At 33.2% G+C, this 25,851-nt stretch overlaps 10 protein-coding genes across 10 annotated transcripts; 4 read left to right on the top strand and 6 right to left on the bottom strand.

The window, feature by feature from the left end:
• Positions 1–524: 524 nt before the first annotated feature.
• On the top strand, positions 525–1,295 carry SCL1 (proteasome core particle subunit alpha 1; the record flags this gene model as incomplete). Its single annotated transcript, XM_001645428.1, has 1 exon — positions 525–1,295. The coding sequence occupies one exon, from the start codon at positions 525–527 to the stop codon at positions 1,293–1,295; it is 771 nt and encodes a 256-aa protein (XP_001645478.1).
• A 235-nt stretch (positions 1,296–1,530) lies between these two features.
• Positions 1,531–2,085, bottom strand: LDB7 (Ldb7p; the record flags this gene model as incomplete). Its single annotated transcript, XM_001645427.1, has 1 exon — positions 1,531–2,085. The coding sequence occupies one exon, from the start codon at positions 2,083–2,085 to the stop codon at positions 1,531–1,533; it is 555 nt and encodes a 184-aa protein (XP_001645477.1).
• Positions 2,086–2,454: 369 nt separating this feature from the next.
• Positions 2,455–3,915, bottom strand: ERG4 (delta(24(24(1)))-sterol reductase; the record flags this gene model as incomplete). The annotated part of the gene is made up of 1 exon (XM_001645426.1): positions 2,455–3,915. One exon carries the CDS (start codon positions 3,913–3,915, stop codon positions 2,455–2,457), a length of 1,461 nt encoding a protein of 486 aa, XP_001645476.1.
• A 2,915-nt stretch (positions 3,916–6,830) lies between these two features.
• Positions 6,831–10,220, top strand: PDR1 (drug-responsive transcription factor PDR1; the record flags this gene model as incomplete). Its single annotated transcript, XM_001645425.1, has 1 exon — positions 6,831–10,220. One exon carries the CDS (start codon positions 6,831–6,833, stop codon positions 10,218–10,220), a length of 3,390 nt encoding a protein of 1,129 aa, XP_001645475.1.
• Positions 10,221–10,549: 329 nt separating this feature from the next.
• PUF4 (Puf4p) lies at positions 10,550–12,769 on the bottom strand (the record flags this gene model as incomplete). Its single annotated transcript, XM_001645424.1, has 1 exon — positions 10,550–12,769. The coding sequence occupies one exon, from the start codon at positions 12,767–12,769 to the stop codon at positions 10,550–10,552; it is 2,220 nt and encodes a 739-aa protein (XP_001645474.1).
• A 1,275-nt stretch (positions 12,770–14,044) lies between these two features.
• On the bottom strand, positions 14,045–14,767 carry SEN34 (tRNA splicing endonuclease subunit SEN34; the record flags this gene model as incomplete). The annotated part of the gene is made up of 1 exon (XM_001645423.1): positions 14,045–14,767. The coding sequence occupies one exon, from the start codon at positions 14,765–14,767 to the stop codon at positions 14,045–14,047; it is 723 nt and encodes a 240-aa protein (XP_001645473.1).
• A 1,893-nt stretch (positions 14,768–16,660) lies between these two features.
• On the top strand, positions 16,661–20,065 carry PMC1 (calcium-transporting ATPase PMC1; the record flags this gene model as incomplete). The annotated part of the gene is made up of 1 exon (XM_001645422.1): positions 16,661–20,065. One exon carries the CDS (start codon positions 16,661–16,663, stop codon positions 20,063–20,065), a length of 3,405 nt encoding a protein of 1,134 aa, XP_001645472.1.
• Positions 20,066–20,260: 195 nt separating this feature from the next.
• On the bottom strand, positions 20,261–21,103 carry COG7 (Golgi transport complex subunit COG7; the record flags this gene model as incomplete). The annotated part of the gene is made up of 1 exon (XM_001645421.1): positions 20,261–21,103. The coding sequence occupies one exon, from the start codon at positions 21,101–21,103 to the stop codon at positions 20,261–20,263; it is 843 nt and encodes a 280-aa protein (XP_001645471.1).
• Positions 21,104–22,033: 930 nt separating this feature from the next.
• Positions 22,034–23,983, top strand: Kpol_1061p37 (uncharacterized protein; the record flags this gene model as incomplete). The annotated part of the gene is made up of 1 exon (XM_001645420.1): positions 22,034–23,983. The coding sequence occupies one exon, from the start codon at positions 22,034–22,036 to the stop codon at positions 23,981–23,983; it is 1,950 nt and encodes a 649-aa protein (XP_001645470.1).
• A 97-nt stretch (positions 23,984–24,080) lies between these two features.
• Positions 24,081–25,850, bottom strand: CDH1 (Cdh1p; the record flags this gene model as incomplete). The annotated part of the gene is made up of 1 exon (XM_001645419.1): positions 24,081–25,850. One exon carries the CDS (start codon positions 25,848–25,850, stop codon positions 24,081–24,083), a length of 1,770 nt encoding a protein of 589 aa, XP_001645469.1.
• Position 25,851: the final 1 nt, after the last annotated feature.

Genomic DNA, 25,851 nt, shown 5'->3' with positions numbered 1-25,851 from the left:
TAAAGGACCCAACGCAACTAATAAGTGGTTCATTTGGTACCAATTGATATTGATGTTGTTAGACGACATGCCAATGAGTTACCCTACGTTTAATGTTATTAACATGTCATGTGATCTACAAACCTGATAAATGGTAGGTCACATGACACAATGGATATTCAAACAAGGAAGGCTTTCTTCTTTTATTAATTTAAAAATGAAGATTTTGAAGGTTTTGCCACCTTTTTAAATAACGATGGTTATTAAAGAGTATCAGACTAAGGGTAGATCCAGCTATTATTAAGATACTGATAGAGGTGGATTCTGTGTGGATAGTAAGATTTTGCAGTTTTTTAGTCGTTTGATATTTAATTTTTGGTTCAATTGTCAATTATCAAGGTGAAGTTAGAATAACTACAAAGAACAAGTACACTGATTTTACTTTAAGAGAATTATAACTAATATTGATTATATAGTAGTCAATTTCTAAGTTCTCGTTAAGATTCATATCAAATTTCAAATTTAAATTCTAATATTTTAAAGTTATGTCTGGTGGTGGTGCTGCTGCATCCGCAGCTGGTTATGATAGACATATTACTATTTTCTCCCCAGAAGGTAGACTATATCAAGTAGAATATGCTTTTAAAGCTTGTAATCAAACTAATATAAACTCAATTGCCATTAGAGGTAACAATTGTAGTGTCATAATAAATCAAAAAAAAGTACCAGATAAATTATTAGATGCTGAAACTGTTTCATACATTTTCCAAATTTCAAGAACTATTGGTATGGTTGCAAATGGTCCAATTCCTGATGCTAGAAATGCTGCAATCAGATGTAAGGCAGAAGCTGCAGAATTTCGTTACAAGTATGGTTATGATATGCCTGTAGATGTATTGGCAAAAAGAATGGCCAACTTATCACAAATATATACCCAAAGAGCGTACATGAGACCATTAGGTGTTATATTAACATTCGTCTCCTTAGATGAAGAAAAGGGTCCTTCTATTTACAAATCTGATCCTTCAGGTTATTACGTTGGTTATAAAGCAACTGCTACTGGTCCAAAGCAACAGGAAATTTCCACCTCTTTAGAAAATTTCTTCAAGAAACAAAAAGGTGGTTTAAAAGATCGTTTAAATGAAGATTCTTGGGAAAAAGTGGTAGAATTTGGTATTACTCATTTAATTGATTCATTAGGTACAGACTTCACTAAAAAAGATCTAGAAGTAGGTGTAGCCATCAAGGACAAATTCTTTGTATTGACCATTGATGAAATCGAAGAAAGATTGATTGCCATCGCTGAACAAGATTAATGAAATAACAAAAAATAACAACATCCATAAATAATAAAATATCAATTCAAACTCATTTATATAATTATTTATATATTTTCTACATGTATACAAAATAGTATTTGTCATTTACTTTATTTGTCATTTTATTTAAATAATAAATTGTAGTTTAAAAGTAATGCTACTCTCTGATTATTACCCATTAATATGATATCTATTAAAAATTATTGTTATGTTCAGTTTATATTTACCCTTATTATTTAGTATTATTACAATTATGTTTATATAGTGATTTCATTCTGTTTGGTCCTGTGAATCTTGATTTACAATTCTTACATATCACAACTTTTCTAACATTCCCATCTTTATTCTGAGAATCACTTCTATATTGTTGTTGTTGAACATGTCTGTACTCATTACCTACTAATAAATCATATACTTCTAAAGCGTTTTCGCATTCTAGAGATTTATGGAAATAATGAGCAAAATCAATACTTGATAATGATTCTAATTGTTTTTTTGGCACATAACCTCCAAGAAGAGTATGAGATAAATCATAAGTAGCATTTGAAGCTTCTGAAAGATCAACTTTACCACCCAAATAACCATGAACAACCATTTTACCCTTTTCTTCGTCATTCTTTAAATTTTCTTCATTTTCATTTGACTGTAACTCATCGTCACCATCTTTGTCATTAATTGTAGTCAATTCTCTCAACTCTTCATTACTTAAAGTTACATCATTTGACTTTTCAAATGCTGATAAACCTGCAATAACATCATAATAATTTCTCTTCTGTACAGTTTCCATAATGTAAAAATGAAGAATTATAGTATGTTCCTATTTTAATCAATCAGAATGATATCCTTTCAAGAGACACGGCAAACTACTTCTGATAATCTGGTGTATGAAATATACCTTAGAACAAAGCAAACATTGAACAGTTAAAGTCTAGTGGTACTTAAGTTTTTCTTTTATATATCCATTTCTCACATTAAAGCTTTAATTTTTCATATTGAAAAATTATTTGATATCTTGATAACCTCCGAGTGTCAGCGAGTGATAGAATGATTGAATGAAGAACAATGATATATTTCATAAATATACAGTTGTTTAGTGGTATGTTAAAGGTAATATAAACGTTTGATATTGGGGTGAGGTATATATTTATAAATATCTCTATAAGATGTATGGAATAAACAAGTAAGGACAGTGCTTACAGTAAGTTTTCCAATCGTCACCGTACTTCTTCTTACATTTAGCTTGATCTCTAGTAGCTCTATGAATCAAGACAACAAAGAAGAAGACAGGGAAAAACCATGGTAAGTAGGAGTCGAAACCACATGCTAGAGCCCAGACTAGAGATTGAGTCCAATCAGCAGTGTAATGAATCTTTCTAGCCCATGTGTACCAACCATCGATTAATAATAATGAACCATTTTCGGTGACCATATACTTTGGATCCTTTAAGATCTGGTAAGGTAAGAATGGGAAAGTCTTTCTAATGGTCTTGTCACCAGCCATTTGCTTTCTGAATGCGTTCTTTTGAGCATTGGCGGTGTCGAAGAAATAGTAGGCGATTAACAAAGTGACATATAAGGCAATGTTGTATTGAATTGGCCATTGGTATTCGGTTGGGTTGTGGTAATGTAGGAACAGAGTACAGTGACAGTAAGTGTAAGGGACACCGGCAATATTCCAGAAGATTAACATGAAACCGAATTTTTCATAAGCCATATCCCAGGTTGGAACAATCAATTCTTCACCTTTAGCACAGGCGTTAGCGTATAACCAATGAGCCAACATGATCACACCTAATTGAGGGGTGATATAACCGTAAGTTTCATATTGTTTGAAACAAGCACTCAAAGAGATAAAATACAAAGTGAACCAAGGTAATCTGACTTCGAAGAACATCTTTAAGTCAATTAAACCAATACGTGGATTTAAAGGAGCTCCCATGAAGAAGTCATATAAATGGTTACCAGTCATACGGTGGTAATCGTGAGTAACAAATAAAGTCCATAAGTACAAAGCAATTGAGAATACGAAACCTGAAATGATAGCACAAGTCATAATTTCACCGAATAAATCGATAATTGTGTATAATTTGAAGATTCCTGTAACATGTAAAACGATAACAATTGTTGTTGAAACGTATAAAGACCACATGGCATTACAGTAGTAAGGTAATTGTTTGTTTTTCAAATGTGTTAAAGGTTGACCTTTTGTCCAAATACCTGGTAAAGTAACATAAAAGATACTTTGAACTAACCAAAATAATAGGAAGATGAACCAGGAGTAACTTGAAGGGATACCATGGTTCAAGAATAAATTATATAATTTTAGAATGAAATCCATGAATGATTCATTTGGTAAAGGTCTGAAGAATTTACCATTGTTAAATTCGGCAGATAACCACATGTAATACATTAACAATGGGAAACCAACTAGCATACCAATAACACCTGGTACCCCGCCGAATTCATATTCGATTTCTTCAGGTTTTAAATATTTACCTTGGGGTAAAAAGTTTTTAACGACTCTATTATTGTTGTTGCTGTTGTTGTTCTTCAGTTGAGAATCATCTTTATTCTGTTTTGACTTTGACTTTGTCTTTGATTTTGACTTTGATGACATTGTTAAATCCAAACTAGCAAATTGGATATGAACCTGGAGTCAATGGGGGCAATTGAAGTTTTTTTCGATGGCACTAAGTGATCAAGAGCACCAAGCAGTTATATACATGGTTGAATATAGAATTTAAACAAGGTCTATAAATAAAATAACAATTCGAAGTTGAAGTTGAAGTTGAAGTTGAAGTTGAAGTCGAAATCGAAATCGAATTTTGTTCAGATGATAATTTTTCAGTTACTGAGTTACGTACGGTTTGTCAGTAGTCGTACAAGTAACAGACAATCGAAAAAGGACAGTTTTTACGCGAATAAAAAATTTGTAAAAAAAACCTCGAAGAGATAAAATTTTGTCCCGTGTACGAGAGAGAGGGATAGATAGGAGAAGTAAATACGGGCAATATGTCACGTGAACAAGAGAGTGGGCTGAGATTAAAATTTAAATTAGGAAGATGGCAGGTGGCTGTGCACGTGATCAATATCTTAGATCCTTTCTTCTATCAAATCATCAATCAGGACTGTCTTCATGTCACTAAAAAGGTAATCGAACCACCTGAACCTCTCTCTCTATCCTTATATATGCATATACATATACATATACATATATACGTGGGTGGTGGGATATATTTATTTCTAGGCAAGAGGTATCAGGTGTTTGTTTGTATCGGGTGTTCCAGTTGGGTATCGATGATTGTAATTAAATCTATATCTGGTTTGCTTTAATTTTTTTTATTCAGTTACTAACCGGCGGCTCTGGGGTTAGAGAGAACAAGTACATTCAAGAGCAAAGATATGAAATGATCTCAATTGGACCAACGGTCCAACACCGAATCATGAGCTATGCATTAGCTATTTTAAATGTATGAGTAAAGTTACAGATTGTATCTTCCTTGTCCGCCCCATCCCATCCCATGCCACGGGTGCTTGTTAAGTAAAATTAAAAACAAAAGATCAACAATGTATGGAGTTTTTGGGGTCGTTATATTGTATATCGATGCGCCATCGAGGAACACAGACAAGTTTTAACTTAATTTAATTTATTTGGATATTTTTTTATCTCATTTCTCTTTGTATTGTTGTTGCTTTGCGCAGATTCATTTTGTCAGTGGTGGGATCAAGTATAGTTAGAATGTTAGCCATCGGAGTTAATAAGCAACATTAGCATTAGCATTAGCAATTGCAACAGTATGTGCTAGATTGGGATAGGTTAGGAGCATTAACGCTGTCCCAAAATAAGCAGATAAAAGAATAAAATTAAAAAGGTCCACCAATGTCATCCGTACCTTTGTACATTCCTAAATACGCCTGTTTGTGTGTTTGCCTGCTGTTGTTCTTCTTAGTTATTCTTAATATATGGTTGGTTTTCTTTTCCGCGGACCAACTACTATCACCACGGACGACAAGACATAAGACAACGACGTCACTCTTGCCCAGTTCTTCTCTCCCATCCCTCCAAGAGCCACATCTCATCTGTGTCCGTCCACGCACACACACGCACACAAATGGCTCCAATCCGGATCTGTCTGGGAATTCCTGTTGCTATCGCAGTACCCAAAAACTTGTCTTACTCTCTTTTCCCTCTCTCTCTCTGGCTCTCTCTGTCTCCACCATGAGCAACAAAAATTTTAACTGGTTAGACAGACAGACAGACAGACAATTTATTATTATTATTGTTATTATTATTCATTGCCAATATTATTATTAATAATGATAATGATGATAATGGAAATAATGGAAATGAATAATAGCAATAGCAATGGCAAAACTACTAACGATAAGAATGGTGCTAATTGCACCAATATCAATGCTCTTTCCCATCTGTCTCTTGTCTCGGTTGGAACAATTCGTATTTTTCGGCTTCTCTCTGTATGAGGACAGGTGAGATTCCGGGCAGGGGAGACAGACGACGGTGGCGTTATGATGGCCAAACCCGTCTTTTCTTACTGTGACTGCTTGGCGTAACTGCAAATTTCTAATATATCTCTCTATATATATATATAGATCATCATATATAAGCAACTGCAATTGCAACTGCAACTGCAACCACTCCTCTATCTCGTCGACATCGCATCCGATACTACCCTACCAAACCTATCGCTGTTGCGTTTTGGATCAGTGCCTAGTTGTCTCTTCTTATTACTATTGCTTTCATTACCTCTACTATATCAGCGGCTACTTTAGTGCGGTGCAGGGAGTTTACTTTTTCACATTCCAAAAAAGCAAAGAACAAATAAAGGCTTTCTATTACTTTTTATTTTCTTTTTTGCCCAGCCAATTTGTCGTTAGTCAAATAGATTATTTCTCTATACTCTGACACACTCCATCGACAGTGTTCCTATCCATCCTTTTCTCCTAATAGGCTAAACTAAACTATACTTATATACCATACCAGTGTTTGGCTAACTTACTACTTGTAGCCATTCTCTATAGCCTTCTCTGTCTCCATCTCTGCTTCCTCCCTCAACCCTCCGTCTGAGAAGGAACAAGAAGAAAAGAGAAACCACTGTCACTGAATACGGTAAATGGAAAAATTCCGAATTTAAGCTAAAGTTAATAATATCTCATCCATCCAGAATATCCAAAAGGTTTAATTATTAATTATTAATTATTAATTATAAGCTATCACCTATTCATAAAGTAATATCCAAACTATATTACACATACCAACATCTCATAGATCAATAAAATAAAATAAAAACAACATATACGTGCATTCTCATTATACAATAGTTTATTGTAATATTAAATCACACCATCATAGTCAAACCTTATTTACTAGAATAATAACAACATTATTATAGAAAAGAAAATTCTAGTATACTATATTTTTGATTAACTACTTTTCACCAATATTTATACCACACTACAACCTTTTATCGTACATTTTTTCCTTCTTTAGGAACATAAAATATTTAAAGGAAAATGGCAGGAAGTAACAGTAGCGGTAACAGCAGTACTAACGACAGTAACAATACTACTGGAACTTCAAATACAAATACAACTACTCAAAAAAAGACTAGATCAAAAGTAAGCAGAGCCTGTGAAGGTTGTAGAAGAAGGAAAATTAAATGCAGTGGTAATTGGCCTTGTTCAAGTTGTATCACTTATGACTGTGAATGTATTTTTACCAGTAGCGATTCAATAAATTCAAAGAAAAAAATTACTTCTTGTTCGTCACTCGAAATTTTAAATAAATCAAAAACTTTATCAGAGAACAATAACAATAATAACAATAATGATAATAATAATAATAATAATAACAATAATATAATAAATAATACTTCCCATAATATTAACAATAGAAGTGGATCTAACAGTTTAGATGTATCAAGAAGTGTAAGTGACACTAATTTAGACTCTCAATTAAAGAAAAGAAATTTAGATGAATTAATAAGTTGTGATAGCAAAGTTAAAAAACCAAATTCCCAAAGAATAGCAGATCATTCATTAGGTTTTTTTAAAGTTGTCAAAAGGAAAAATGTATGCCAACATACAGAATTAAATATTCCTGTAGATGAATTACCAGATTTTAAATTAAATAATAACGATGGTGGTTATTTCGAAGATGATTCCCTATTACAAAAAAAATTAATTAATTTACAAAATATTTTGAAAAATTTAAAGGAAATTAAAAACTTGAATAATAATGACTTAAGTACAAATGACCTAATTGAAAATGTAAATTCGCAAATTAATGAGATTTTAAATGACTGGACTCCAAAGATAAATTATAAGAAATTGAAAAACAATACAAATTTAAACCCACCGAAAAAGGATTCTAATATTCATTTACAACAAAGACAGAATTTAACATCTTCGGTAGAAACTCACCTAATGAAAAATAGATATACCAATAGAGTAAACCTAACAAAGTATTCGATTTGGTCAGATCAAAAGGAAAATAAAGCAAATTTATGCGCTTCTTTCTTATCCAAACAACCGTTAATTGAAGAATTATTTGGTTTATATTCTCCCTTCTTAGGTTTATCATTTAGAGGGATAGGTTCATTTTACCAACGTGAGATTAATAATAAATGTGAAGAATCTACTTTAATACAGATGAAGGAAAGTATATATATACTTTTAAGATTTTTCGATTTATGCATCGATCATATGACCCAAAGTTGCATTACAATCGGTAATCCGTTAGAAAATTATTTAACAAAATATAAATTATTGTCACCTTCATCAACAACAAATACTCCAGCTTCAAGTCCAATGCAATTCAATAATAAGGATAGCCTGACTTCAATTATAAAACTATTACCACAGCCATTTCTTTATAATTTGGCAGGAATAACAACTGATCAATTACTAATGAATGTAGACAATTATTTTTTCATGTTTTCATTAATTTTAAAAATATTCCAGACACATAAACAAAGTTACGAAATCCTAATGATAAGAGCTACCAATGGCGAGGATAAAATTTCAATGGATCAAAACCCAATAAAAGATATGGAAAATTTCTTATTTTACTCAAAACAAGAGGAGTTATTATTAGTACTATCATATAGTTACTATAACTCAACTTTATATCATTACGATGATTTCAAAAGCTTGGATTATTTGGAAATTCTATTATCACTTATAGATAAACAATTATGGCTAGATGAATACTATGCAGTTGAAAAAGTTCTAGAGGTAACAATAAACTATGCAATGAAAATGGGTTTATCAAGATGGGAGTTTTATGTAGGATTAAGTGAAAATGAAGCCGAAAGAAGACGTAGAGATTGGTGGAGGTTATACGCAATTGAAAAACTTGTATCTAGTGAAAGAGGTATGCAATCATCGATTGTAAATTCAAGATGTAATTGTTTATTAATCAAAGAATTTAGGGATGTCGGATTTATGGATATCAATGAATTCTTAGAAAATGTCCATTTATGCAATGACAATTCATATTTCAATACTCTACAAATCAATGCCTTGTTAGACTATTTTAATGTGGCTAGATCCATCATTATTGCAGACTTTTACGAAAACGTTTTATATCATGAAAGATACACCTCAATTAAAAATAATGCAAAACCAACCATGTTTAGAATAAAATTGACTACTGAAGTTTTTAATAAATTAAATACAGCTCTAATGAAGTTAGATGTTGTACAAAATCAAGCCAAGAGACTATTTAAGATTGCATTCAAAGAAACAAGCTCTGATGAATATGATTCATATTTAAGATATCAAGTTGTTTATTTCGTTTTTGCGTATTTTCAGACTATTTGTATTATATTACATGCATCAAGTAACTTATTAGCAAGATTAATAGTATTACCAGCTCCACATGAATTCAATCTAGAAATTGAAAAATTACATGATATTACATGCTTAGTTTGGTCAAAGATGAATAAATTATTGACTCTTATCGATGATGATTATACCGTTGCCCGTTGCTATAAATTATATGGTATTGGTTGTCTATTGATGTTTTCAAGAATATTTAAATCTAAGATTTCAATGGATCTTTCGGATACAGTTAATATTTTAAAAATTGTTAAAAGATTCCAAAATAGTTTTATTTATAATGATCTGAAAAATAATGAAGTTATTGCCAATAGTATTACCAATAGACACTTGAACTTATCATCCGCATTTGTTGCAGTGATCACTCATTTAAATATTGTTTTGATTATGAAGCAACAAAACCTGACAAAACAAAAACTAATTGAAAAAATTAATAAAATAAGCCCAGATGTATCTGAAGTCATCGAATCCTTACTGGATCCAAAATCTTATGTATTTGAATATATTATGAAGAACATTAACGAATCTGGATTCCATTTGAATGTCCGTAGGATGTTCTCTGATTTAAATGATGTGAGCAATGGAAGTAAAAAGAAATTTAATAATCCAAGAACAGCACATTTTCCAAAAAATTTGGTGGAATCACAAGAGGCTATATTCAGGTCTCATTCGCCGCAAAATTCTCAAGGACAAAATGTCAATTCATTAGATATGTTAACGTCTGTTTCTGAAAATGCTAATATTATGAATTATAACTCAGGATATGTTAATGCAGCTAATGATAATTCTGTCATTAATATGCCAAGACCGTCACTCCTTCCAAATAATTCTGTATTGCCATCTAATGATCTATTGAAACAGAATGGAGTGTTGCCCGATAAAGTGGCCATCACTAAAGATATTGCCTCTAACCCTTCCATTCAACAATTTCCTTTCCTTGTTGAAAACGATAATACAGGAAGTTATAATTTAGGTACACTTGATGAATTTGTTAATAATGGTGACCTAAATGACTTGTACAATACCCTGTGGAGAGATTTATATTCAGTCGAATATATATAAGGAAATTCCAAATCAAGAATAATGATTGTAGTAATAGAAGTAACTAATAATTATTAATGTAGTTTTTTTCTTTTTTTTAGATCGTTCTGATTTTAATGTAAATAATGATTAATATATAAATCTAGATACAATATACTGAAAAATTAAATGCAAAATTCACATTTTTAAATGAAATATTAACTAATGGTTTACTGTTTTAAATTAACTGTAAATCTATATGTTACAAAATTGTTGTATATATAAAATCTTTTAAGTTTCAAGCATCTCATCTGATAATTAGGAAACAGAAATGGAAAAAAAGATAATAAATGTGGGAAAACAAACTAGGTTTATGTCATGTTTAATTTGTTAATTATTCTTCTACCATGAGGAGTATTTCTGATAGGGCCAACTAATAATGGTGAAACAATATCCGATAATCTTTTGTACAATGAAGGGTTGGTGCTATGAGAAACGTCTAAAGCAGTTTGTAAAACATAATTACCGTAACTATCGTTCAATAGCATTTGAATTTCAGATTCATCATTATTTTTCAATAATTCTAAAATCAAAGGCTCTGACAAAGCTGGGGTTTTCAAAATTTTTTCGACAACATTAGAACCAAATTTATGTAAAGATAAGTCTTTGACTTTAGGTTTTAAGACTTCCACAATCTTGTATGAGTAGTCAAAGGCTTTTTCTTCTGATTCTTTAGTTATAACGTACTGGACTACGTAGTTACCAAATGGATCTATACTTAATTGATCTATATTGCTTAACAACATTTCACATAATCCACGACGTTGATCCTTATTACCATGGTCTAAACAACGTTGCAAAACACAACACCCGTGTCTTTGAGTAGCGATATCAACACAATCTTGAGAAGCAGCATCGAAAATGAATTGGAAATATGTTGGATCCAATTTTTGCAAACATTTTTGAACGACATGGTTACCATTTAAATCCTTGCTCAACTCTACAATGGATGGCTGTAATGAATCAACAACAAGTTGAGCTTCCTCTTCAGTACCGACACATTCAACTAACTTTTGTAAAGCTCTAGTACCGTGAGGATTTAATGCAATATCAACGAAATATGGGGCAGAAATTTGTGCTATTTCTAGTCTTTGTTCGACGGTTACTCTTTCTAACAATTTTTGAATTAAATAATTACCAAACGAATCAGTCATTAATTCAACAGTATGTTCTTTAGTTTCATTGAAGATAGCATTAGCTGCGTTTTCACCCATGACGTCCAATTGTTTTTGTAAGAAACGACAGCCATGCTGGTCCTTACATAGAGAGTAAATTTCCCCAATGAATTGATCTAAGGTAGCATTGGAATAAATTAAGGAATCTTCCATTTTACGTTGGTGATATCCGTTGTAGCCATTTCTGTTACCATTCTTGTTTCTTCCGTAAGAGTTCTTATTACCATTATGGAATTTATTGTTACGGTTCATCAAATGATGAGGATGGTGAACACCATGAGGGTGTGGGACCATATGACCAAATGGAGGATTACCATACATCCATGGAGGAGGAGTACTGCTGTTTTGTTTCGAAACTAATTTATCATCATTTTCATCATTTGTTGCCTTTGGTTCAACACTTGGATCATTCAATTGATGAGGATTTTGAGGGAATTGCATTTGATGATGGTGCATTGGGATAGGAGAATGAGGATGAACAATTGGTGAGAAGGATTGGAAAGGAGAAGTAAACCCATAAGCGCCAGGAAATGGTGAAGGGATCGGAGTATGATGACCAGAAATAACAGAATTTGGTTGCATCAACGGACCACCGTATGGATAAGCTGCAGCAGGGAATGGATTGGAACTATTTGGTTGACCATTCTTTGTATCTTGTCCCTCGACAGTTTCGACAGTACCAGTTGTTCCTGCGACGGCTTGAGCAGCTGTGGTAGCAGCAAATTCATTATCCAAAGAAATGGATTGAGTTCTGGTTTGTATTTCTTCAGGATTTCCAGTTGCAGTGATGTTTTCAGTTGTGCCTGAGATGGCAATTAAATCATTTTGTGAAATAGCATGGAAAGTTTGTCTTCTGAAAGAAGATACATTTTTTTCGGTGTCATCAGTGGCAGCTACATCAGCAGCAGCAGGATTTTGAGCTAGACCAGTATCTTGCCATAACGGATCTCCCACGTTATTTGGTGAATTAACACCAGGGAAACCATGTGGAGGAGGCATTGGCATCATTTGTGAGTAAGGAACGAAATTCATACCCATGACTTGGTGATGATGAGGAGGAGGAAACATATGCAAACCATTTTGAGGTAATGGATTGAATGGAGGAGATTGAGAGATGCCATTAGCTACATCGGATGAGATATTAGCATTGGTAGATTTGATGATACCTACATCTGATCTTGGACCATTATTATTTGCATGGTTACGCCCGGAGTTAGTGTTAGATACAGTAGTTGGATTAGTATCTGTGGTATCTAAATCATCGTCATCTAAATGTAGCTCATTCAAAGCGGAATTGATGACTTGTGGATCAACAGGAGGTAAAGAAGAGGTTTTTTCTTTTGATTCCAACGACATGTCTTAAAAGAGGATATAAGTTGTTGTTGTTGTTGTTTTTGATTGATTTCTTATTCGACTAAATTAAAACGATCCTAAATATAAAACAAATAAAAAAACACAGAAGGATAAAATAAAATCTATAATTGAAGAAAGGTAATATACAATAATTGAATGAAATTAAAATAAAATGATTAAAATATGGTACAGTTAGAGATTAAGATTAAACAATAATTTAATATACAGACTAATGTACAGTGAGGGGGGAAGGGTAAAGGGTTAAAAGAAGAAGAGAAAGAAAAAAAAAGATAATGTTTAATTGAAACTCAACGACACTTTAATGAATAATAAGCAAACACTTTAATGATATGATTTATCTATCTATCTATTTAATTATTCTTATTTTATTTTTTTTTTTGGTCCAAAAATGTAATAAAAAAAAATAAAAATTCTTGTAATTATATTACTTTCTTCTCTTTAGTGTTTCTAGATACCAACCAAGATAAACAGAGAATGAATAAATTTAGAGCGTATAATGTATATGAAGAATGATGAGAACCTTATATCCCAAACTTAATCTGATCAATATCAAAACAAATCAAGCTTCGAAAGCCTAATTTGATTACATTTTTTGACGTTAGGACTTCAGACTGTTGGGATTTCTCTTTTGATTTCGATTTCGATTTCGATGTTGATTTCGAAATTTCGAATCGAAGGCTCTTCGACTTTTTTTTCGAATTTTTTTTTTTCGAGTTTTTTTTTTCCACAAAGAAGGAAAAAGAAACAAAAAGAACCGAAATTGGGATTTAGTCACGTGGTGTAATTGGTCATGTGTGCCATTTTTCATATTATATATGTGAGTGTGCCACTTTGATTTTGGGTTTTGCATAAAGAGGTAAGAACACAGCTTCACGTACAGTACATGATTGAATACATATTTAAACTACCCGAAACGAAATGAATATAAATACAGGAACGTTTACAGTCTCATTCTATCTCTAATATGCATTCACTTCGGTTGTCGCCATCAACTACAAATAAAGATGGTGACTCGATATATGTCTTTTGATCTTGTGTATTTATATATATATATATGTGGGTGTGTATGTAATGTAACACAAGGGGTAGAGTGATGATATAAATGTTCTTAAATACCTCATAAAAATACACTTGTAGGGTATATATGTACGTAAGTAGGTATGCATGTTGTTGATTAGCCGCCAAGCCTAGTCTGCCCAAGCCATGACAAATTCTCTCATAAATTGTGCCATCAATTGGACAAAAGTGGGATGATACTTATCCGAACCCACACCATTCCAAAGTGAAAAGCTTAACTTCGACCTCATTGTCACTGCCATTGTTGGAGATGCATCCCGATATGACTTGGCTTTTTTTCACTACTGTTCCAAGCCTTGCTGTTGAAATGAGACTGAGAAGGTCTAGTTTGTCCTTATGGTAATCTATAGGTGTATGGATAAGATACTGTGAATGGTACTTCAATGGATCGCCTGGGTATCCCACGTATCTACAGCCAAACCTGGAACCTGGGAGTACGGAAATATGTTCAGATAAAAGTTTCTTATAGAGTGGGAAAGTGAAACGTGTTTTATCTTGATGATATTGTAACCACTCATTTATTAGGATATCATCTGATGAATTATTTTCGTTATTGGGGTTTGTATCGTTAGTGACTATGAAACCTATATTGTCGTCATTGCCATTGGCATTGGGATTGTCGTTGAGGGTGGAGTTTGAGAGTAGATTTATAGTATTATCGTTAGATTGGTTAAAAATTTTAAGGTTGACTGAATGTAGTTTGACAAGGTAGATAGATTGATCAAGTGAAATTTTCAAAGGTAGATAGAGGAAATTATTTTGTTGGGTGTTGATTGGTAATGTACCGGATAGATTTCCGTAGATGTTAAATTTCTCACGTAAAGTGATTAAATCAGCCACATTGAAGACACATGGATCACTATAAGTGCCATTGTCGAATTTAGTTATATAGATTGTGACCATGGGTTGGGGATATGACGAAATAGTCTTGAATGGAGAGTGTATGGCACTAGCACGAATACGAGTACGAATACAAAAAAGTAATAGTAACTGTAACTGTAACTGTAACTGTAAGACAAAAGGTAACACAAACAATAAACAATCGAATTTAAATGATGAATTTAAATGAGGAAAACCCAGGTGGAAAGCGATGAATCGATGGTGATGAGAGTTGCAATGTTTTGATATTTGGGTATACTTCTGGAGTGGAGTGGAGTGGTCTGGTCTGGTCTGGTCTGGTCTGGCGTGGGTTTGTTATTTAATTAATTGGCGAATGTAGAGGTGAGCCAGTATAAGTTCCTAATCTTGTGTTGAATGAAGCAAATGAGAGAGAGAGAGTGTGTGTGTGTGTATGTTTTCAATTTTCCATTCCTTACCTTATCTTACCTTACCTTTCTCATCTCGGCACTGCTAGCCAAAAACGAAAACTTTCTTGTTTGTGCTCTACAACGATGAGAGTTACGAGGACGAGGACGAGATAAGAGAGCCATTCCGATTGAGGAAATGTAATGTGAAAAAAACGAACTGAACTGAACTGAACTGAACTGAACCAAAATTGTATGCCATAACATAACATAACATAGCTAACTTTGGTTGTTTGGCCAAGAGAAAAAGAAAAAGAAGAAGATAACGACAGCAAGGACAAAAACAACACAGCCCAGTTCAGCTCAGCTCAGACCGGTGAAGGCCCCCTTTTTTTCTTTAATTGCCCAGTGCGAGCGTCGGAGAGAATACGCAAAGCGAGTTTCGAGAAATTCTGTCGTTGCAGCTCGCTGCCTCCGTCTCTCAGAGCAAGGACAACGCACATTTGTCTCTCCCGACAACCCGGCAAACGCAGCCAGAGAACAACAGAACAGCCCGTGCACAGCTAAGCCTCTTTAGGTCCCCTCGTCTTTTCTTTTTCTTTTTCTTTTCGTCATGATCCTTTCCTTGTGTCTCTCCCACACACACACTCACACAGGCGGACGTAAGTAATAAGCACTCTCTCTCGATCTGACCTACGCCAACTGAGCCAAGTATTATTTACTGTTTACTGTTCACTGTTTACTCTTACTGTTGTCTTATTACAAGTTTTAATTTCCTCATGACTTTAACAGAAAACTGATCCCAAACCGACTTTTTCATTATTACTTACCATAGAATGAATTAATTGACTTATATCATACCAGGCTATACCATCACTATATTACACTATATTACTCTATATCATACCATATCAGACTATACTAGGATGGGCTAAACTGTAACCGTCTTAGCGAACAATTGCTTACCATATTGCCCTTGGGCCTCTCTCGCTCCATTTTTCCCAAGACTTCTCTTCTCTTCTCTTCTCTTCTCCTCCCTCCACTTCTCTGGATCAATTTTCAGGTTCTTGCCTTAACCAGAAATTTCGTCTTTCGGCCTCATTGTAGCTTTCCTTCAACTCCTACTCTTATACCCAAAAAAATAAAAAACAAAAAAAAAACGTTTAACCTCTATCGAACTAACACCCATTTTAGAACTACTCTACTCTACTCTACTCTTGACTTAAATTACATTTCCCAATCAATTCATTCATTCCATTATTAATCAATCGATTAATTAATAAATAAAATAATTTTACTCTTTATAAGTAGATGCTTTTTTCACCTCCTGTGTCTTTTTCCAATTATTTAAAAAGTACCTGTATATTTATATATTCATACACTCACTAACACAAACCCACACACTCACAACCCCACTCAACTCAACTCCTATATAAAAGATATTATTTGGAATTAAACCAAAAACGAAAAGTTGTATATTTTAAAATTAATCATTTAATTAAACCTTACTCATCTCTCTCTCTTTCTTCCCCCCCTCCTCCCTCATTCCGGTATGAATAATGATGATGATGACCTCGGTTTAGTACCTGACAAAGTACAACTCTCTACTCTACACGACCCAAAATCCATTGCTCAATACTTGCAAATATTCCATTCATATGACCCGAACGTTCTATACCAAAATTTACAAACTGACCCTATCAACGGCATAGATTCATCTCAACTGCACACAAGAAAACTCAAATATGGTGATAACAAGTTACCGGAACACGTCTCAAAAACCTTCATGCAACTGATCTTAGAGGCTCTCAACGACAAAACTATGATCCTACTGTCCATCGCAGCTATAGTATCCTTTCTACTAGGTCTCTACGAAGTCTTTTGCCAACCAACGCAATACGATCCAGAAGGTCATATAATTAAAAATGTAGATTGGATTGAAGGTATTGCAATCATGTTGGCAGTCGTAGTAGTAGTAGTCGTCTCCGCTGCTAACGACTACCAAAAGGAAAAACAGTTCTCAAAACTATCACAGAAAAAGGAAAACGATAAAACTTTCACAGTCATTAGAGATACCGCTACCGTTTCTTTGATCCCAAACTCACAACTGGTAGTAGGGGACATCATCAAATTGCAAACTGGAGATATCCTCCCAGCAGACTGTATCCTGGTTAGTGGTTGCTGCGATGTAGACGAATCTTCCGTCACTGGGGAATCAGACACCATCAAGAAAAGACCATTGACTGAATCACTATCATACTATAAAGACATTAAAAATAATGCTTCAAGTTCCGCAAGCGACTTCGTCGTAGATATTCCAAATGACAAAAACGTCCCGGACTGTATGCTAATATCAGGATCGAAAGTAATTGCTGGTCTCGGTAAAGCTGTCGTCACTGCAGTAGGTATATCCTCTGTCCATGGAAGAACCATGAACGCATTGATTCATGGCGACCGAGTACCTGATGAAGATGCTGAGTTGAATACAGATGATTTTGCCCTCGAAAACTCAGGAATGACTCCTATGCAAGAAAGATTGAGTAATTTGGCAGATATTATCTCAGTGTATGGCTGTTTGGCTGCTACTTTGCTATTCGTTATTCTGTTTGCAAAATACTTATATAATATATTGTCTCCTAACGGGAGATTTAAAGATCTGCCGCCAGCTGAAAGAGGTAACAAATTTTTAAATATTTTCATCACTTCGGTAACCATAATCGTCGTTGCTGTCCCTGAAGGTTTGCCATTGGCTGTCACCTTAGCTTTGGCCTTTGCAACAACAAAAATGACTAAAGATGGGAACCTGGTTAGAATATTAAAGGCGTGTGAGACTATGGGCTCGGCAACTGCAATTTGCTCGGATAAGACAGGTACTTTGACCAGAAATTCAATGACCGTAACAAAGGTACTCATTGGTGGTAAGACCAGCGATAACTTAAATGAAATTCAAAAAGAATTGGGGAAAGATATTCTTATCAATATTGCTCTAAATTCAACAGCCTTTGAAAATAAAAATTATAAGAAGCCACCAAGTTCAAGCAATCCTTTCGATTCAGAGGGTTCAAATTCAAACGAAGTTGATACAATCGAAACCTATAACTCGAGAGAACCTTACATCGGTTCAAAAACTGAAATTGCATTGTTAAGTTTTGCAAATTTGAATTTAGATTTGAAAAGACTTGGCGAACTGCAAAAAGTTCGTAACGAACCTAATTCCAAGTTTCCAACAATTGAAAAAATCGTTCAAATTATTCCATTTGAAAGCTCACGTAAATGGTCGGGTCTAGTTGTTAAATTGAAAGATACTGGAACTTATAGATTATATGTTAAAGGTGCTGCAGAAATTATTTTCAAAAAATGTTCCTACAGAAGAGGAACTGATGGTTCATTGCAAGAATTAGATGAAAATGTAATTAATAATATTCAAAATCACATAAAGGATTTCGCTGAAAATGCTTTGAGAGCAATTTCGTTAGCTCATAAAGATTTGCTAGATTATAAAACTTGGCCACCGGCAGAACTTATGGATAAAGATAAGAAAGATAATGACTGCGCTTCGCCAGATATTTTATTCAATTCATTACTTTCTTCCAGTGATAGTACCAAATTCGATGAAACCGGATTAGTTATAGATGGTATTTTTGGAATTCAAGACCCTTTACGTCCCGGTGTCGATGAGTCAGTAAAGCAATGCCAAGAATCAGGTGTCACAGTCAGAATGGTTACTGGTGATAATTTATTAACAGCAAAGGCGATAGCTAGAAACTGTCATATTTTAACTCTTGAAGATAATTACGATCCACATTGTGCTATGGAAGGGCCAGAATTTAGAAAATTGACAAAAGAAGAAAGAGTTGAAATCTTACCAAAATTAAGAGTCCTTGCAAGATCTTCCCCTGAAGATAAGAGATTGCTAGTAGGTACTTTGAAATCTATGGGAGATATTGTTGCAGTCACAGGTGATGGTACTAACGATGCCCCAGCTTTGAAGTTAGCTGATGTAGGCTTTTCAATGGGTATTTCAGGTACTGAAGTTGCACGTGAAGCGTCTGATATTATTCTTATGACAGATGATTTTTCTTCTATTGTAAACGCAATTAAATGGGGTAGATGTGTTTCTACCTCAATCAAAAAATTCATCCAATTCCAATTGACTGTTAATATTACAGCAGTTTTTCTAACGTTTGTTTCAGCTATATTATCAGAGGATGAATCGTCAGTATTGACTGCCGTACAATTGTTATGGGTTAATTTAATTATGGATACCTTAGCAGCATTAGCCTTAGCAACTGATAAACCTGATAAAGATATTTTAAAGAAGAAGCCAAAGGGACGTTCTGAGCCACTTATATCATTCTCTACCTGGAAAATGATTTTAGCACAAGCAGCTTTGCAATTAACTATTACTTTTATTTTAAAATTCTATGGGGCTAATATTTTCTTTGGTGGAAAGGATGAACTTTCAGGAAAGGAACAGCAGCAGCTGAACGCAATGATATTCAATACTTTTGTTTGGTTGCAGTTTTTTACTATGATCGTATCCAGGAAACTTGATGAAGCAGATGGTATTACAGGTTGGAAGGAAAGATGTACACAAAACAATTTGAATTTCTTCCAAGATTTGTTTAGAAACTACTATTTTATTGCCATAATGACATTGATCGGTGTCCTCCAAATTTTAATCATGTTTTATGGTGGTATTGCATTTTCAATTGAAAGACAAACTAGAGAAATGTGGATAGTTGCTATATTATGTGGTATGCTTTCCTTGCCAGTAGGTGTTATTGTCAGAATCATACCTGATGATGTAGTAAGAGCATTGATACCAGCATCGCTATTTGCAAAATTCAAATACATATTATATCTGGAATTCCTACCAAACTGGGACAACAAACCTAAGGAAGAAGATGAGGAATCCTTGTTAGAGCAGGCTTCTAACGTGTCAACTAGGGAATGAGATGTATAAGGATTAACTGCAATCGATGTATTAATATTTTTTTCTCAAATATTGAATTAATAGTGAAAATGATATCGTTTCCTATTTTGCCATCATTACTTGTATTATATATTTTTATTTAACTTCATACCTTAATAATGTTATTTAATAATTTGTGCATAGTATCTACTTAGACAAAACAATTTTATTCTTTTATTAAAATTCGTCTTCTATATCTTTTGTACTTAAATATATATCTGCCTTCTTCTTTATATTATCTGCAAATTCCATATACACCGGATAGAAATTGTCTAATCCTTTAAAGACAGGTTTTAACTCAATGAAATGGTCTATCTTATTTAACAATTCTGTATTACGTTCGTTGCGTTTTTCTGTTTTAGAAGAGCCGTGTAAGGATTCATCAATTGTTTCTTCCAAAGTTTTTAATGAAACTTTAAAATCTGCTAATGTTATTACATCGTTAATATTATCATTTACAGAAGTTTTTGAACTGTAAGATATTTCAAATATCGATCTCAATTCTTCAAAACACTGTGTAACTCTTCCCAATCTGCCTTTAACCATTACTAAATTTTCCAATTGTTCAATAACGTTATCATCACCTTGATATTTAATATCCAATTCTTTTAGTCTTGAATCGATTTTAGACATATCTGCCTCTAGCCCTCTCACAGCACTCCTCAGAGTGTCAATGTAATACTCTAATTTTGATGATCCAACTAGTTCGTCATTATTAGCTATCATAGCACTATTGCTACTAGTATTGCTTGGATTTGATGCTGACCATGTAATTGGAATTGTGCCAGACAATTTCTCTAAATTACCAATTGATGATTTCAATTCACTAGTTAAATGTTTAGTATAATAATCTAATCTTGTTAACAGTGAAGATGTTACCAATTGTACTTGACTTATATCCTTTGAACCTGCTGCTGATAACAATATATCTACATAGGCTTGAGGTACGAAATCGTTATCAAAAAACATTTCAAGGATATTGTCATTTTGGGATATACTATCACTGATTTCGTTAGACATCGTCTTACAGGATTATTCAGGTTTCCTCAATTATTCATTAATACTATATCAACTTTATCAAGCTAGATTAAATTGAAATAGTTCAACTTTTATCTCGTTTTTCTTTTTATATTTTTTTAAGAATGTCGATTTGATATTTGAAAAGATAGATATTAAACTAAATCAGATATCAACAACTTTAGATCTGATCTGTATTGTGCCATTCAATTGGTAATTGTCATTATCTTTATGTTTTAAGAACAAGATCAAAAGAAGGATATAATCCGTTTTTACCTTAAGATACATATTACGATGATGATAATTTGGAATCAAATACTTTCCCTTAACAAGTTCAGGAAAACCCTCTTATCTAAAGAGGTAGTCAACACTTCAATCATATACAGACCAATATATTTGCTGGTCCCTTTGTAATTATTAAATAATTGCTGTAATCTATATTTCTCTTGTCATAATCCCCTCTAAGGTGTAAGTTTGTCATTTATCATTCTACATTTGTAGATTCAATAAGACCAAGAATGTTTGTTTCCAGCTATGTTAAAATTTACATCAACTCTTTAGGAAGTACAGGTTCACCGTAAATTATATTATATCATGATGGATTTATAGTTTAATGATAATGTGATCATCGGATAAGGCTGTTTAAATGGTTTTTTTTGATTAATCTAACTCTTCCTTTGATATTAGCCTGATAACAGAACCTTTCTGGTGAATAGCTCGTTATAACCTTCTAGAAACTCATGTGTCTGTAATAGTAAACTGTTAGAACTGGTTTGAAAATATAAAAAAATGGAGTGATATTATAAATTTATAAAGGATACATTTCAATTTATCAATTAAATATATTTCCATGATGGTCTAAATAATTTGATAAGTTTTGAAATGGGGGAGGGAATTTGAGGTTGTTGGAACATCATCAACAACAGCATCAGTATGTCAGGAAGAAAAAAAATTACCAGGAGAAGAAAGATTAGGTCATGTCACTACTGTTATTCACATAAATTAAAATGTGACAAAAAGGAACCTTGTTCAAGTTGCTTGGCAATTGGTGATACGACTGAATGTATTTATGGATTCAGTAAAGAAAGTGAAGATAGTAACAATGATATTGATAATGAATTAGGTGAACAGTCCCGAAATAATCAAGTTAGAAAATGTCAGAAATTGAATAAAAATAGTAATACTGCAGTTTTGTTTAAATCAAAATACTTTTACCCATTTTTTGCTAGTTCTATCAATGATAAAATATTATTGGCAGAATCATATGGTCAATTCTCTTTAACAAATAATTTCACAAGAAATCCAATTCATAATTTTAATCGTTATTCAAATAAACATATTGATATTGATGGAGTACTACAACTCTTACCATCTTCTAAGCAATTAACTATAAATGAATTGTCTTTATATATGAAAAACGTTCATCCTATTATACCAATTATAGATCAAAATATCGTATTAGATATGATTGATGATATCTACAATAGTGTCAATAATGATAGAGAGGTAAGTGCACTTTATTTAATTCTAATAATGGCAATATTATTTTGTATATCATATGCAAATGTTGCCTCAGGGGCTACTAAAAATTTATATCTGTGTGACAGTTACTATTCTGCTTATAAATATCTTTTAGATGAAGCAGAATTCCCATTTAAGCAGTATTCAGAGAGTTTACAAGCTTATCTTCTTGTAAACTTTATTATTGATCCAAACATGGTCCAGGCACCTGGTTATTCTTCAATGTTAGTACGAATTGGCCAACAACTTGGATTACACACCATGAATTTGGATGTTCCAATGGACACTTATCATTTAAAGCTATTATGGAATTTTATCTTGTATGTTGAAGGGTCGTCCTCTGTAGTATGTGGTCTTCCATTTTCAGCATCTAAATTATTATTAAATGCGGTACCATTATATGATACTGATGTCAGGAAATCAGATTACTCATTTCCTGTAGAATTTACATTGGGCAGAATCAAAATAAATAAATTATTCTATGATGTTATGGAGTTAAGCCAAAGAAAGGATATTATTAAACCTGAGTATTTAATATTAGAAAAAAATATTGATAGACTTTATGATGAAATTAATAATTTAAATGTTAGTATTAAAGTACGTCAGCCAGATTATGCAGATTATTTTATTAGTACGTTGAATGTATTCATGTATAGATTACATTTACGTCACTCTGCTCTTATATGCTTACAAGATGAAAAGGATAAAATGGTAAATAAATTAAGTCGGGAATTGACACCAGTGCAATCAAGTGAAATCTTAAATATATTCGATACAGCTGTTACATTTCAAGATGATATTATTCCAATTTCAATATTATTATTATTGCAGACATATAAAAGATTGATACAAAATAACGTAAAATCGTTCTTATGGTATACTAAGGGTTCAACAGTAATGCAATATTTATTTATAGTAATGAAAGATATATATCAAAGTCCTGATAAGAGTTTCCATCTTGAAACCTTCCCAATATCAGCTAGAAAACTTATTGGTGATGATATTAAAGAAGTTATTCGAGTCAATCCAGTCTTATTTAAATATGTCCTTGTTGAGAGTTTGATAAAATTGTTAGAGAGAAAGCTTGCGTCACTTTGGAATAATCAAGACTTATACAATTTTTTTGTAATAAAAACTGTTAAAGAAACTTTATGGACTGAACGTGAATCATTCTTGAATGCTAATAAGTCAGAAATGTGTCGACTGATGGGAGTGACTCTTTTCTCGGTAGGACATTCACATTTATATGATTTAGCCTCTATAGATTTTACAGAATTGCTGAAACAATGGCAAAGTGGGAATAATGTGGTTCAAATGGAAAAAGTTCTAACGAATTGGCTAGGAGATTTTGCAAACTTTTAGGGAAGAAACTATTTATTCGAGGAATTGAATTTTTCTATCATTATGTAACATTAGTAAGGGATTATATAAATTATAGATTGTACTTATTTTTAAATTCTTATCGTATTTGATTAAAGGCACCAAATATTAACGATTCAGGTTGAGCTTTTGGTTTGGGTTTTTCAAATAATTTCCAATATCTCAACGTCTCATCACCGGCTCCTGACACTACTGTTGTACCATCAGCAGACAATGTTAAGTGCAGAACTCTGAAGCTATGACCTTTTAATATTGCAATTGGTTCTAATGTTGGATAATTCCATAACGTTAAATTGTATTTAGAATAACCATGAGAAGTTACAATTTCATCTGTATTTTTAGACCAAATCAAATTACAAACCTGTGATCCTGTGTCAGCGTCGTTTAGTTTCATTGCAGTATTTACATTCCATATCTTTAATCTTCTATCAGCAGTACCACCACCAGTTGCTAATATGCCTCGTTTGTGTGGCGACCATCCTATAGCCTTTACAGCGGCGGTATGTTCTCTAAATGTTAAAGTTGGTGTTACAGATGTACCATCATAAACGCAAACAATATTGTCATTACCACCAGAGGCCAACTTATTTTCCTCAACATTCCATTTCAATCCACAAACTTCTTGGGTATGTGTTTCGATTTGTGCAAAAAATGGGTCGGCGATTCTAACATCTCTATGTAAAATTCTTCTATCCCTGCTACCAGAACTTAAAATATTATTGTTCCATGACAAGCATGAAACTCTGTCTGTATGACCTGAAAGTGTTCTTATACATTTTTTTTTAACTACATCATAAATTTCCATTAAACCATTACCTTGACCTACAGCTAGATGGGAGCCAGCCCCTACCCAACTCAAACTTGTATATTCATCTTTAGTGTCGCAAAGGTGAATAACATCGCCATTGCTATTATCAGTAAGAAAGATTGACTTCCCAAGAGCTACTGCCAACATATCAGTAGATGACCAATCTATTAAATCATAATAGAAATCATCAGCTAAAGAAGGAGCGTCCAGCACTCTGTAAGGCACTTTAGCAATTTGTCTAAACTTTTTGGCAGGGGATAGTAATAATTGTCTTGAATCTGGTCGTACTGGTGAAGATGAATAAAATTGTGATTGTAGTATCGATGTTGTTGAAGGTCTAGTTGACGTACGTTCTCTGTAAGTTAATAAACTTGCACCTCTGACGGAATTTGACGTAGGTTTATAATGTTCATCAATCTGTTTCGCAAAAAGTCGCCTTGGAGTCACTGGTGAACCGGTAGGTAATGAATCGCTACGATGTAGGCTATCTGGAGGAGTATTCGGTACATGTGGGAGATCTATTGGATTACCGTTTAAGTCAAGATTTCCATCCTGATCTTCATCTACATCGGTTTCAATTTCGTCACTGCTACTATTTTCCTTCTTATAACGGGAATGAGATAAAGTTGGTTTAGTGTTTTTAATTTTATCAATGCTACTTTCAGTTCCAGTTATGTCCCTGGATAGTTTTTCACCAAATAATTCATTTTTTAAAACTGCATCAAAGGTCTCATGGGCCAAACGTTTTTTCTGTATCTCTACCTGATCCTCACTATTTGACGGATCATCAGGAATTATCTTCACCGTATTACTTAAAGAAACAATAGTATTTAAATCGATTTCTGTTCTGGTAGGGATAAACCTATCATTGTAAATAACTGAACCTGAATTCCTCTGTCTTCTAAAGGGAGAAGTAAGTTGAGAAGAAGAGTTAGAGGCATTCAATAAAGGTCGTTTGCCGATCCTCTTATTACTACCATCATAGTTCTTCAAAGGTGAAGTATTGGGAGTATTGTTCATAAATGGATTACTCGAAGACATC

Source organism: Vanderwaltozyma polyspora, genomic scaffold (assembly GCF_000150035.1).
Source record: "Vanderwaltozyma polyspora DSM 70294 KpolScaffold1061 genomic scaffold, whole genome shotgun sequence".
NCBI classification, from domain to species: Eukaryota; Fungi; Ascomycota; class Saccharomycetes; order Saccharomycetales; family Saccharomycetaceae; genus Vanderwaltozyma; species Vanderwaltozyma polyspora.
The sequence above is the reverse complement of the archived record's forward strand: the minus strand, read 5'-3'. Positions and strand labels throughout refer to the sequence as shown.